A 13,095-nucleotide genomic window follows, 5' to 3' on the forward strand; every position below is an offset into this window, starting at 1 on the left:
TAATGCTGAATACACTCTGGTGAAAGGTGACTATAGTACCCGAATAACATAAATGGGGTTCATTTTCGTAAAGTTTCGTAATTTGAAAGAATTCTAAAACACTTTTCACAGCGTGACCATTACTTTCTCAGCAGCCATATCAACATCCGGCCTGTACCACGTGGCTCGATCACGTGATAATCTTGCGACTTCACTCGGATGTTCCATGAACGTGGAGAAGTATTTCGTTTCACCTTCACACCCACTTTTTATCTGTACTACATTAAATCATTGTCAAAGAAACAGTTTTATAAAAAAAACACTCATACACTTTAATTATGCATGGGCAGTATTTACAGTATGAACATCATAGTAACAGTACAAATGTTGAACTCACCCCTGCATACCTCACCTTTTTCCGAGATCTGCCTGTTTATACAATGTGACTTTATGAATATTCACATTAACAGTATATTCAAGCTGCTGTGCTTGATAAACAGCATACTACTTTCACTATGACAATGACTCATGGCTTTAATAACCTAGTTCAAGACAATGAAAAATGACTTAATATTATGGGTACACACAGCCAATTCAACTTATTTACAAGTTTACATACACTTTTTCCTCTCTGTCTTGACACTTTGTACAATCAGAATCCGTCGTAGGCATTCAACGTTGAAAGATTAAAGCGAATCGAAGACAGGACTTCACTGGTTCGCTGCGTTGTGGAGACTCAGAACAGCAATCTCTCTTTTGCACATGAACTAGCCATAAAAACAAAGTATTTTGAATCAATGAACATTTTACCTCAGGTGGGGTGAGAGGGAAGCTCTACAAATTGACCACATCTTCAAGTGGAAAAAACCTTTTCTCTCCCACTCTCCATTCTGTTTGATGAGTCATCCCCTTCCACGGAGGACACTCTTGAAATGCACATTAAGGAATGAAGAAACACTCCATCGCACACGACTGCTGGCGGTTTTTACAGTGAGTCTGCAGCATCACTGTTATTTGCATTGTATGTCCAGCTGGTTTAGCAGAGCGCTCTCCCTCCTCCCCTGCTTCTTCAGCAGCTGGATACGGTTGTGCACATAAAATTTGATTGCTCGCCAGTCCCGATGATTGCTCACCAGCATAGGACATAGTTCAAGACAACGCTCACAATCAGCCTTGGCTGGGACCCGTAGCTCCAGGAGGTTTCTGTTTAGATGTGTTTCCACTGCTACACGCTCCGCTTCTGACCATGGGCGCTTCAGGACCCCACGTTTGCCTAGAGAAAGAACATATGTTGATTTGGATGATGCGGTTCAAACAAAGCACATATAAGAGTGAATAAAGTGTACATGGTTCAACTAAAACTATTGTCTTTTGGCATACCTGACTTCGGTGGTGCACTTCTCCTATTGGCATTAGTTGGTGGTGGACTAGCCACTGAAGCTTTAGCTGCTTTCTTCTTCCCTGGTGGCCGCCCAGGTCTTTTCTTCTTCACAGGTACCTCTACCTTCTCCTTTACCTCCTCCTTTACTTCTTCAGGCTCTGACTCTTCTGAAAACGAGTCTCCCGAGTTGCCAGACATCACTGTTTGAAAGATAATACATTCAAAATTTCTCAGTCAAACAGATAGACATGCACACATACATATGTTATACACACATGTGTTTATGTGACAATGTGAGGCCTTTGCCAGCCTCTCACCCTTAACTTAACCCTTCAAAACAAATTGCTAACCTTAACCAGGACTCTGAATCAAACTGTAACCCAATTATAATCACCTTGTTATTTTGAAGTCTTCATCCTCAAATTGAGGTTTGGACCGGAAAAAGATCACCACAAAGACATAAGGTCCCCACGAGGACAGTGTTTTATCAAAAATTGGTCCCCATGAAGCCAGCACACAGACACACAAAACTATTCATACCTGTGTCAAAAACAAGGTATTCCTTGTTTATCTCAGTTACACATTAGTATTTCACCTTAGATAAGACATAATGTATGTGGGCACGTCTGGAACCATGACCACTCATGTTACATGAATTAACACTGTGCAAGGTGTTATAACTTTGACAACCAAGCCACCATGTCCTAAAATATTCATACCCTAGTGATACTAAGACCGATAGCCACAGGATATTCAAACAAACCGTCGTATCTGAGGGTCTCAGTTTGTATTTCCTTTTTTAACTAGTTTTCTGACATTTCAGTCATTTGCAAGTCAACTCAAGACTTGCCAGACCAATGAGCTCTGTGAGGACTTGAGAACACGCATTGTAAATGCCAAAAAAAGAAGGAAAAGGGTACAAAAAAAATGCGAAACAGGTGCCAGTAGCAACAATGCAAAGTATCATCATGAAAGTACCAAAAACATGTCATACCGTCAAAAACCTCAAAGGACATAGTGTGACCTCGGCTTGCCAGAAAGATTAAGCGGGATGTTGAAAACAATCCAAGGACTACTATCGAGGCTCTTCTGAAGGAACTGAGTTCTAGTGGTGTGACTCTATCAAGGCACACACTCCAGCGGCTACTGCACCAAAATGGCCTATATGGACCAAAAAAGACCCCCCTCTTGTCTGGCCTTTGCAAAGACACACTAAAAGAAAGATGAGGAAACAAATATGGAGCCTTTTGGCACAGAGATGTGGCTTTCATCTGGAGAAAGAAGGGTGAAGCCTTTAAATTAAGAACACACTCCCTACTGTTAAATATGGAGGTGGAAGCATAATGCTGCCAATGAACCTGTCATCTTGGTTCAAATGGATGGAATCATAAGTAAAGAGCAGTACATCAAATTCTTGAAGAAAACCTCAAGCAGGCAGCAGACAATCAGTACACACATGCACCTCTATCTAATTGGCCCTATAAGGCCTCTATAATGCTAAAACACTGAGGAGAACCATGAGCTCATAACCAACTTTGCAACAATTGAACTAGGACGTTGAGACTAGTGACATATTTCATACATGTCATACACATACTTACCATCCAACTCCAGGCAGATGTGCTGCAAGCTCATCCCACGGAAAAGCACACCCTCTTTCTCCCCATATAGCACCACACGGCCCACACTACCCATCAGTGCAGGATCTTGAGTTATCGTCGAGCAGTTCTGTGTAACATGGTACTCATTTTCCAAAAAGTCTTCCAACCGTTTAGTTGTGTTGTTGTCATCCTCACCCTCCTCCAGCAACAGAAGCTGCGTGAGGATGGCGACCTGACGTCGACCGCGGGTCGCTGTGATGGCTCCAGGGTTCTTGGCCCCGCTGGCTCGTGCCTGATTTCTCAGCAGGTCTGTTCCACGTAGTGGGGTGGTGGGAGAGTGATAGGGGCGTGAAAAAACATAGGGGCTGTCTGGGTCCACACCCACATTGGGACTTGTTTGTAGTAGCAGATCGAGGCAGGACTCGCAATGAGGTGGAAGTATGAGAGGTTGGACACGACCACGTTTTCCCAACACACTTGCACGTGGAAGATGGCAAAGCACTTGCCGTTCAAACGGTGACAGGAGGGCTTCCATGCTGGTGGGAGTGCTGTTCCCAGAGCTAGCCTGAGGTGTGCTCCGCTTGTGGTAATCCTGAACAGTCAGCTTTGCTACCTCACATTCACGGTGGCGGTTAAAGAGAATAAGCAGTGACAAGCTGGAGTGGCAGAGCTGTCGCCAGGCCTCAGCAGAGTGAGGAGAACGGGTTAAAGAGAGGAATGAAGAGTGCTGCTGTTGTCGGAGGTAGAGGACCAGGCAGGAAAGTGAGGTGAGCAGTGGAGAAATGTGCTGTTTTTGTGAGCTAAATGGAGAGAAAAATCACATCATTACAAAACACAAAAATAATGCACTGACTAAATTCATTAAAATTGTACCTAATATTGCCGCCATCTTTTTCATCTGGTACATCAGCTTCTCCTTCAAGGCTTAGCTCCAAATCCTCCTCTGGGTCGATGTCTGGCTCAGGTGTTGGAGGTGGAACCAATTCCTCTTGAGACCTTTGGGGTTCAAAATCTACTATTTGTTGCTCTTCTTTCTTTTCTCTTTTCATTCTTCTGCCCCTTCTCGGTGTAGGCGGGGGTGACGGGCTTACAACCTGTGACGTCATCTGGGCTGCCGCCCGTTTAGAGGATCCCTTTTTCGTTGGAGGTGGAGCTGATGGAGTCGGTGAAAGCGAGAGGGAAAATGAAACCGCTCCTGGGCTTGATCGTGTCACTGGGGATTCCCGCTCATTTGAGAAGAGTGATGGTGGACCAGGGCTTGTAGCTTGTGGGACACCAAAGGAATGACTGCGAGATGAAGAAGAATGAGGGTGTGAGGAACTGCCATTTGCAGAGCTCTGTGAGTGCGCCAGTTCTAAAGCTGCTCTAACTTCAGGCTGGTTGGCGTGATGCTTTTCCAGATGACGAGCCAGAGAACGAAAGTGACGTCCACAATAAGAACAATGCTGCCGTCGGCTGACTGTAGCACCACTGGAGCTACCAATGTTTATGTTAATGTTATTATTGATGTTGGTGGTTGGTGGGGCAAGTGGACCACTTGAGTTGTGGGAATGAGACCTAGAGGCAGGTCCGACCGGTGCAGGGCGTGAGAAGGATGAACAAGGACGCCCAGGTCCTCTGGATGAAGTGGGGGCACTCTTTTTCTTCGAACTTCCTGCAGACGGCATTTTGCGTTTCTTGCGGCGGCGAAGCATTCTACCTCTTATCTCCTCCATTTCTTCTTCTTCTTCATCATCATCATCATCGTCATCATCCTCCTCTTCCTCATACTCTTCACGATCTGAATCACTAGGTTCAGAGTGGGTAAGTGGAGATGAGGAGGGTGACAATGACCAAGATGGGGTAAGATAGTCAGAAACAGAGAGGGAAAGAGGATGGGGGCCACCTTCATCCTCCTGGTAAGACATGGTGACACAATCATATGAGTCAAACATCACTAACAACCAAATCTCTAAAAGTAAAACAACGCATTTGATTTCTTACCAGGCCATTCTCTCCCCAGTCTGTCAGGCTATAATCCACGGTGATCTCCTCTCCTTTGGCGATGTCTCTTATAGCAATGACAACCAAACGCACCTGAGTCCCACAGTGCACTTCACGAATCCTGCAGTTGGGTGGTGGATGGAAAAGCACAGGACCTCTGACTCCTCCCGCACCATCTTCTCCAAGCTCTGACACACTGGAAACCATTAGAAAATCAGCAATGTGACAGTCTCGGATCAATGCAGAAAAGTTTATTGATTAAAACTATCCACAGCTAACACGCATGTCTCAGTGCATTTCTTCAAAAGCAGTTATACAGCATTTAATGCGACAAGTGACTTTAACTTTGTGTCACACTTACCAGAGCTGGGTCGGATCAGAAAGATAATAAGGACTCCCAGGTGGGGGTAAGTGATCCTCACCACCTTCAGGGTATGGACCGTCACCTGGGAAATACAATTAAAGATCATTGTGACCAAAAAAAAAAAACAAAAAAAACTCCATGGCATAGAGAACCAGCAGATGCAATTGGCAGTTTTCTTCTGAACAAAAAGTTTGTAGGGGTATTGTGTGATGGTACCTGGACTATAGCTGTGTTCTGACATGCTCTCTTCCTCTTCATCTTCGGTCACATACGCTCGGTCGCACACCTTCACTGGTGTCCCCTTCCTTTTCCTCCCACACACTCGGCTGTTTAGTCAAAACCATGATGTCAAGTGAAGACACAGTCAAGAACATATCAAAATGACCAAAGCTGTAACCAGGGAACATTTGGTTCAACTAAAATTCAGATCAAACTTACATGGGTTGGCAGGGCATGTTCACACAATACCACATAGAAGTTAATTTAATGACGGTGTAGAGAAGCGCAAGGAAAAAAAAGGGGGAATTAATGTAAAGCAAGACGCTATTTCCAACATGCCAAACCCAAACAAGAGTACACTGTATGAATTAAAACGGGGTGCTATTTTCAAACACCGTACACTGAGTGTGAATGGACCACAACATGTACAATATCATAAAATCAAGAGTCCCTGGGGAAGTATGAAACCACGCTGAATAAAGAAAATAAAAGTTTTAATAGAGGCAATATTTCAAGATATAACACTTTGACTCCATCAACAGACCAGTTGTTTTATGAAATAACTAGCGCCGCGACGCCTGTTGTTGGGATCATCTCGCTATGATTCTTCCAAAACATCTCGGTTCATAGAACAAATATGGAGCAACATTTTTTTTTCCACTGCTTATTCCTGTTGTGCGACTGCTAACATACACGCTAAAGCTAACAGTTAGCCACAACAGCTAATGTAGCTTCATGTCAAAATACCGAGTACGATACCCGCTCGAACATAAATGCAATAATATCGCACGTAGTCATTAACCATTACAGCACATCTAAACACAAACAAATGGAGACTGGCAAGCACCTAACTGCTTCACAAATTATTCCTAAGAACGGGTGCTGCACTGAACAAACGAGCTCCAGTCCTCCCGTCTGCCAGGAGAAAGGCTCCAAGGCACACTAGCCGCCTCGTTGTGCTCACTCACCCCCGCGACGGCGGCGGTTTCCCTCCGTCCCCGTCGCTGTCGAGGGTCGGCGGCTCCCGGTAGTCGAACGGCGACCGTACGTTCTCCGCCATTAAGACTCCCTTTCCTCTCGCTCGCAGCTCTGAATAAACGCACTGTGCGCATGTGCAACTCAACATCCTTTGGGGCGCATGATAAAATGGGGAGCAATTTTCTCGTCTCGATATTACGCATCGCCTCAAATGAGCGCTATTCTCTGTGTTAAATATAGACCCTATTGAATGTATATGCTAATTTTACCAGTTTAGAGAGGGGTTAAGGCGATTATCTCCGACGCTTTGACGACTTTCCGTTTGTTATTCTTGGGTTTTCTTTCTCTTGTTTCCTTCATGGGCCCCAGACAGCAACTTGGAGGCAGAGACACCTATGTTCAGTTGGATCCACCAGTTTTATCCTTCACACGTTTTCCACTGTTCAAAAACCATAACACCAGGGGGTAGTACACAGACAGGCCCGCACCAATCCTCGGGCTGGACCAGGACCTAGACCCTTTGTGACCCCTTGGAGCCTGTGAACTTAATCCTGTCGTCATTATTGTAACTGTTGTGCCTGCGAACCAGTATCAGATCGCATGTTCCTGGTCACCTGGCTGTTCATAGCAACTGTTTCCAACTCAAAATACAATCGGTCCATTTCCAATTTAGATTCCTTTATCAAGTAAGGCTCATTGAACAGTATATTCCCACAAAATAGATTGAAAAACACATTGGAAAAAAAACATTACGTGCCCTGTCTTATTTCCATTTCCTCCATAGATTGGTTGCCAAAAAAAATCCAATAATTTCTGTATTTATTTAATTTTTTCACCCATCATGCTTGCTCACCAGACGCAACAACTGCAGAAGGTCATTGGGAAACCAAGGTTAGCTCTAGATGGTTGTGCCTGTCAAGGAATTGCAGCTGGGCCCTCTCTGATAGTAAAGAAAACTCCTCCTCTGTCAGGCCAAGGAGCGAAATCACTGTAACTCTGCTGACGATGCAAAGAATGGCAGCATCTTTTGTTGCTCTTCTAGTCTCTTGTATCAGGTTTGTCAGAGCAGTATTTTAATACATGTCTGCACCATCTCTTACCTGAATGGTGGTGAGAACAAAAAAAACCCCACAGACCTCAAAAATGGAGTCACAGTTTTAATTATTTCATATTCTCCTACTGGCCATCGGGAGGAAAATGGAGCGGGTCACAGTAAGATAACACATGTAAGTAAGTTGCATAACAAAGTTGATTGTTATTTCCACTTTCCAGCTAAAAACACAGGCATCTAATGTCGGTCAGAAATGTGACTAGGCAGTCAACAGTCTGACTTAAGCTCTACTGCCCTATTTGGTTGATAACATTTAGCTAAGCAAACACAAGAACATGAAGACGAAACCTTGGGGTGTCTAAAAGCCCAACCATGTGATCAGTGTAGCAGCACATTCAAGTAAACATCTGGAGGACCTGTAGACCATAGCAGCAGTCACGACACTTGATCACGAGGAAAAGTATTGCGTCCATGCATATGCTCTTTTTGGGATCATTCTGATTAGGTATGTTCTTAAAGCTATCAAAACAGTCACAGTTTAACAGTCATTGATTTCTGGCAGCAATCTTGCAAGTTAGTTGACTGGAGTGTTTCAGGTGAGTCGTGAACACATAAAACAATTTGCACACAGTATATAAAAAGCTGGTCTAACTTTCCTGCTGCACAAGCCACACACTGCTACAGTCTGCACACGCTTTTGTTTGAGGAAACAGCCACAACAGCAAACTAGAGGTCAATTCAGCGCTCACTGTGGAAATACCAGTGTCTGGGGGAAGCTGTGTACAGATCTTTGTTAGAGGGGCTTAGCTATGTTAGTTGACCTCTAGCATTCACAAATGCTTCATGTACATAGAGAGGTGGCGGAGTAAGTCCATTCAGAGATGGTTTTGGGATCAGCACAAAGATTAGACCTCTTGAGCTTCTTTTCTCTCCGTATGTAGGATGTGGAGTGTCTGCGCAGCGTGGTCGGCCCAGTGGATTAGCTCCAGCAGCACTCGATAGGTCCAAATTTTCAGCCCGAACCCTCCGCCAGCACCATCCACCTCCTGCAAGACAGAACACATAAAACACATGTTAAATTTCACACATAGTAAAGGGAGAGCACTTAAACAACAATACAAATTTCACAAACACGTGTTAAAATAGATTCAAGTTAAGATTAGAAAAGCGTATTTTATACATCTTGTATTGTGTAAGCTTGACTGTCAACTGAACTATAGAACTATAATGATGAATGATCCAATTGTAACATTTTTTTCCTCTGCCAACTCTCCTTTAAAGGAAAATTAGCTCACTCAATCGGGCCAGGTAGTCTGAGTGTTTATGTCAAAAATGTTTCTCTACATAATGTCAAGGTAAATAAGGATGTCAGTAAGTTCAAGAGACTTTCAAGAGACCCAGTGAACTTGTGATGTCACAACTTAACTACATTCATCTGCAATATCTTTCTGACAACTTCCTGAGCGCTGTTGACGGCTGCCTGCAAGGACGAGAAAATCTGAGACACTTTGGTTTAAAATTAAATAACATATGGACCAGCGGACAATGACATTTGTATGAATTGATTTAATCAGATCAGGGGTGTTCAAAGTGCTTTGCGCCAACCCGGCAAGCACACGCAAGTTAACCAGTGAGGTGTCAGCTGAAACAAGCAGCACCAGACTCAGGATCAATTGCGTGTACAGTCTTCAGACACCAAATTGATTGAAGTTGTGTGAGACAGTAGGGTTGGAACAGCAACCTGCACCGCCGTAGAGGACCGTTTTGGACAGCCCTCTTTGTTTCCAGTTGTACTGAGCAGCTGGCTCAGGGTATTATAACCTCACAGAATCACTTGCTACAACCAAGGACATTGAACTTTCTGCAAACTGAATACAGTAGCCAAAGGTGTCAGTAGCAAGAACAGGAAACTGTATCTAACTGTACAGGCACAGCTGAATCAGAACTGAGCTAGGAATTTAGACCATGCCATATTAGATCAAACACACAAGTCTTTAAGATAAATGTGTGAAAATAACTGTGTGCAAGCCCTTTCGCCACGAAAGAGCAGCTTCAAGACACTGACACCCACTGTTGGGCAACGTACTGATCTTGCACAGTTTACGTGGTCAAATGGTGAAGAACAGCCTGGCGTCTACATGCTGCTCCATGTTGAGATGATCCTCTTGTCCTCAACAAATTTTCAATGTTTGCCTTTCAGACTCCTTTTATTTTCCTGTTTTGCTGGATGCACGTCTTTTTAAAAGGTTTTCAAAATGATTTGGATAAAAGACTCTGAATGATGTGAATTGCTCATAAATAAAATGATACTGCTTGGAATGACACCAAGGTGCTCGATGAAGAATTTTAATACCTCTGTACACCGAGTATCAGGAGAGACAGGCAAGTCCTCGGACTCCACCAGATCTTTGGTGCTGTGGAGCAAGTATTCGAGCCGTAAGCGCACGGCCTTCCTCAAGTTCTCATACTCTCCATCAAGCTCTCCCCACTCCTCTTCTTCCTTCTGGATGACACAGTGGATAAGGCCTAAACACTGCCGCAGAGCTAAGTGCAACAACTGCACCTGCTCCTCTGCACTGGGCTCCTCGCTCCCCAGGGAGAGGGACACCATACGGCCGCCGTCTGGGGTGTGGTCTGCTGGGAAGGTCTCCCTTTCTCTCTGAAGAGGAGAGTGAGTAGTGAGAAGATTTACATGATTTAATCATGGGATGTGAAAAGAAGACACTACATATTCCATCATCCTTGCAATTGCCCAGCGTTTGGATAGGAATAAAGCACTGAGGGAAATTTGAAAAAGACCGCACTCCATTAGAAGGCCCCAGGAGAGATGCAAGAGTGCTGTGAGGGAGGTGGTTGCCTTGGACAAGCGCATGCACATTCACTGGCAGGGTCGGTTGCATGCAAACGCGTTACTAACGTTAGCTCAAGCAAGCGCTTCTCTTCAGTTAAACCGAATGAGATACTTCGTCAGGAGGGACGCAGCAGGTAGCTAATTCCCCAGGCACAAGCCCACTGGCAAATGACTCCATTGTAATGAGAAGAGGAGTGACGATTTCACAGAGCAAACTCACGTATAGCTGGAGCAATTGGCAGCTTTCTTGGTGCAGAAGCCGAGCCAGAGCTGCCGCTCTAGCGGTCCGCGTTTCACTGGCCGCCGCGTCCCCCTCCGCCCTCTGCTCTGCCATTAGCACCGCTTACAAAACCAACAAAAATGTCTTCGCTGTCCGGTCAAGTCAAGCACTCGCCTTTCGACTATCGACGAACTTTGACAACGTCTCACTGCAGCTAGAGCAATTGAACTGCTAGCAGTCGAACCGGAGCTCCCGTTAGCGGCTTCCACCGGAGAGTGTCAGTGTCGGTGTTCATGTTGGCAGGCACAAACAGAGGCATTTAATTGGTTCCGCAACAAGCGGGGGACGTACAAGGGGGGCTTTCACCCAGAATAAGAGCGTCACTGGGACCCACCCACGCGATGATGAGGGCTCTACAGCAAACGCGTTAACTGCCAAACTGGCTCTTCTGGCAGAGATCATTCTCGAATTACAGTTTTCTGGAGCTACCAAAATATTTTAGCGCAAATTATTATTATTATTATTATTATTATTATTATTATTATTATTATGCCCCACCATAAGATCAGGTGCAACACAGCTAAAGCATAACATAAAGAACAGTCAAATAGAAAACAAATGTACTGAGATCAAAAGAAAAAAGAGAAAACAAACGAGGAAAAGTGTGAATATGATGCACAAATGATGAATGTATGAATGTTTATTTCAATCTCCACTAACACATTGTGTTCTGTGAATGCTTTTATTTTGTCATGGTGTTTCCTGTTTTGTCCTTTTGTTTGACGCCCAGCTGAAACCAATCACTTAGTCAGTACACCTATGAGACTATAAGCTACTTGGCTCCTGTTTGTTTTTGCTCATACGCTGATAAAGCTGGCTTTGTTGTCATATGTGTGTAGCCCTCTAGCGTGGTGGTCAACTTTTTCAAGTTCAGGCTCACTTCGTTCATGAAAAAATCCCAAGGCACACCACCAACGCTACCTCAGCCAAAGCGCAACTGTGCTTAGTCAAAACGACTTTGCCTCAGCCTGCTTCATAACAACAATGATTCTTTCTCTCTTCACGTTTTGGAGCACGGTTGGAGCGCAGTTTTTAGCCAACTAAACTACAACTACCATCGTATCACCGCCCACGTAGACACTGGCCACTATCTATAACCCCCTTGCCTTCCATTGCTGAGCCACTTCTTCCACTCAGCCAGTCCAGCACCATGCCTGTGTCACGTGTTTGTGCTCAGTGCGTTTATATCTCCTGGACTCACATCCCACATGCAAGCGCTACCTGATCAGGTGCACCACATGCAGGCAACAATTAAGTCATAGGCGAGCACGGCTTCTGAGAGCCCTGCTCCACCAGCGTTCGAGTCCCGTCTTCCTGCGTGTGCGCAGGCTTCGAGGAAGCTGGTTTGGGTCAACGCAACAGAGGACGACGACCGACCTCAACAACAACAAGCGTGTTTGAACATGTTCCCGAAGGACGACGAGGAGACAATACACCCCAAGCGAGGCTGCCCCAGGGCAGTCGGCCTATACCTCCAAGGCCCCGAGACCTGTCTCTGAATGCCCCAAGATGGCGCACCTCTGGCTCACTCTTCAAAGGAGTTGGAAGTTCCACTGAGTATCCATGTGCCCCCAACAGTGTTCACTGGGTGCTCTACTGTGGCAACTACATCCAGGGTCTCCCACCTTTTGGTGATACTTTGCCGTTTTGTCCGGTTCCCTCTGCTACATCAGCTCATCCAATCCATCCTCACCTCCTCTATCACCGTCTGGTACAACAGCGTTGTTGTTTTATTTTATTTTATTTATTGACAGCACTTTATTCCGAAGCACTTTCCTAGTTGGTGGGATCCTCACTGACCATGGCAATAAAGTTGATTCTGATTCTACGGTCTGGTCGGGACCCAAGCAGCACCCGCTGGACGAGAAGGACCAGCTGACGATGCAGTGCATGAGAGGACAAAAACCATGAGTGGACACATATTTTTCCAACAAGTCAAGTCAAAGAGGTTAGTAGTCAGGCAACAAAAACAGGAAACCACAATGATGTTTCAACTTATAGAATAAAAGCAAAACTTTAAGTGCTTTTTTAAAAACATTGATCTTTACTGTCCACGTTTCCTTTAGCAGTGAACCTGGAACAAGCCAGACAGTGCAAACTTAGGCAAGATGTGTCTTTGCTGATTGAGAACCTGCCGTAGGAAACAGAGTCTGCACGGTTGGGAGAACGCTGCTGAAGCGGAGTTGATTACTTAGACTTAGACTTAGACTTAGACTTTCTTTATTGTCATTGCACAAAACATATTACTATATGATGGCAACGAAATTTCGGTCTGAGGCCTCCGGTTTCCAAAAACGAAACGAAATGTCCAAAAATAAATAGATAGATAAATAATAATAAAATAACAGATAAGTGCCAGTCCAGAGGATGTACAATTGAACAAATAAACAGTATTGCAGCTATTGTCC

The 13,095-nt window shown here is 44.8% G+C and overlaps 1 protein-coding gene across 1 annotated transcript; it reads right to left on the bottom strand.

The window, feature by feature from the left end:
* Window positions 1-291: 291 nt before the first annotated feature.
* LOC128756458 (uncharacterized) lies at window positions 292-6,719 on the bottom strand. The gene is made up of 8 exons (XM_053860996.1): window positions 6,496-6,719; window positions 5,525-5,634; window positions 5,306-5,390; window positions 4,945-5,140; window positions 3,835-4,856; window positions 2,962-3,761; window positions 1,360-1,560; window positions 292-1,252 (listed from the first exon to the last, which is right to left on the bottom strand). Exons 1-8 carry the CDS (start codon window positions 6,651-6,653, stop codon window positions 990-992), a joined length of 2,835 nt encoding a protein of 944 aa, XP_053716971.1. The 5' UTR covers window positions 6,654-6,719; the 3' UTR covers window positions 292-989.
* Window positions 6,720-13,095: the final 6,376 nt, after the last annotated feature.

The sequence above is a fragment of the Synchiropus splendidus genome, chromosome 3 (assembly GCF_027744825.2).
Source record: "Synchiropus splendidus isolate RoL2022-P1 chromosome 3, RoL_Sspl_1.0, whole genome shotgun sequence".
NCBI classification, from domain to species: Eukaryota; Metazoa; Chordata; class Actinopteri; order Syngnathiformes; family Callionymidae; genus Synchiropus; species Synchiropus splendidus.

Excerpts from the sequence above, each read along its gene's own strand:
- LOC128756458 (XM_053860996.1), bottom strand. The coding sequence starts at position 6,653 with ATGTTGAGTTGCACATGCGCACAGTGCGTTTATTCAGAGCTGCGAGCG. Across the intron at positions 5,141-5,305 it reads TCTGATCCGACCCAGCTCTG|TGTGTCAGAGCTTGGAGAAG; the intron begins GTAAGTGTGACA and ends AATGGTTTCCAG. Across the intron at positions 1,561-2,961 it reads CATCTGCCTGGAGTTGGATG|TGATGTCTGGCAACTCGGGA; the intron begins GTAAGTATGTGT and ends TCTTTCAAACAG.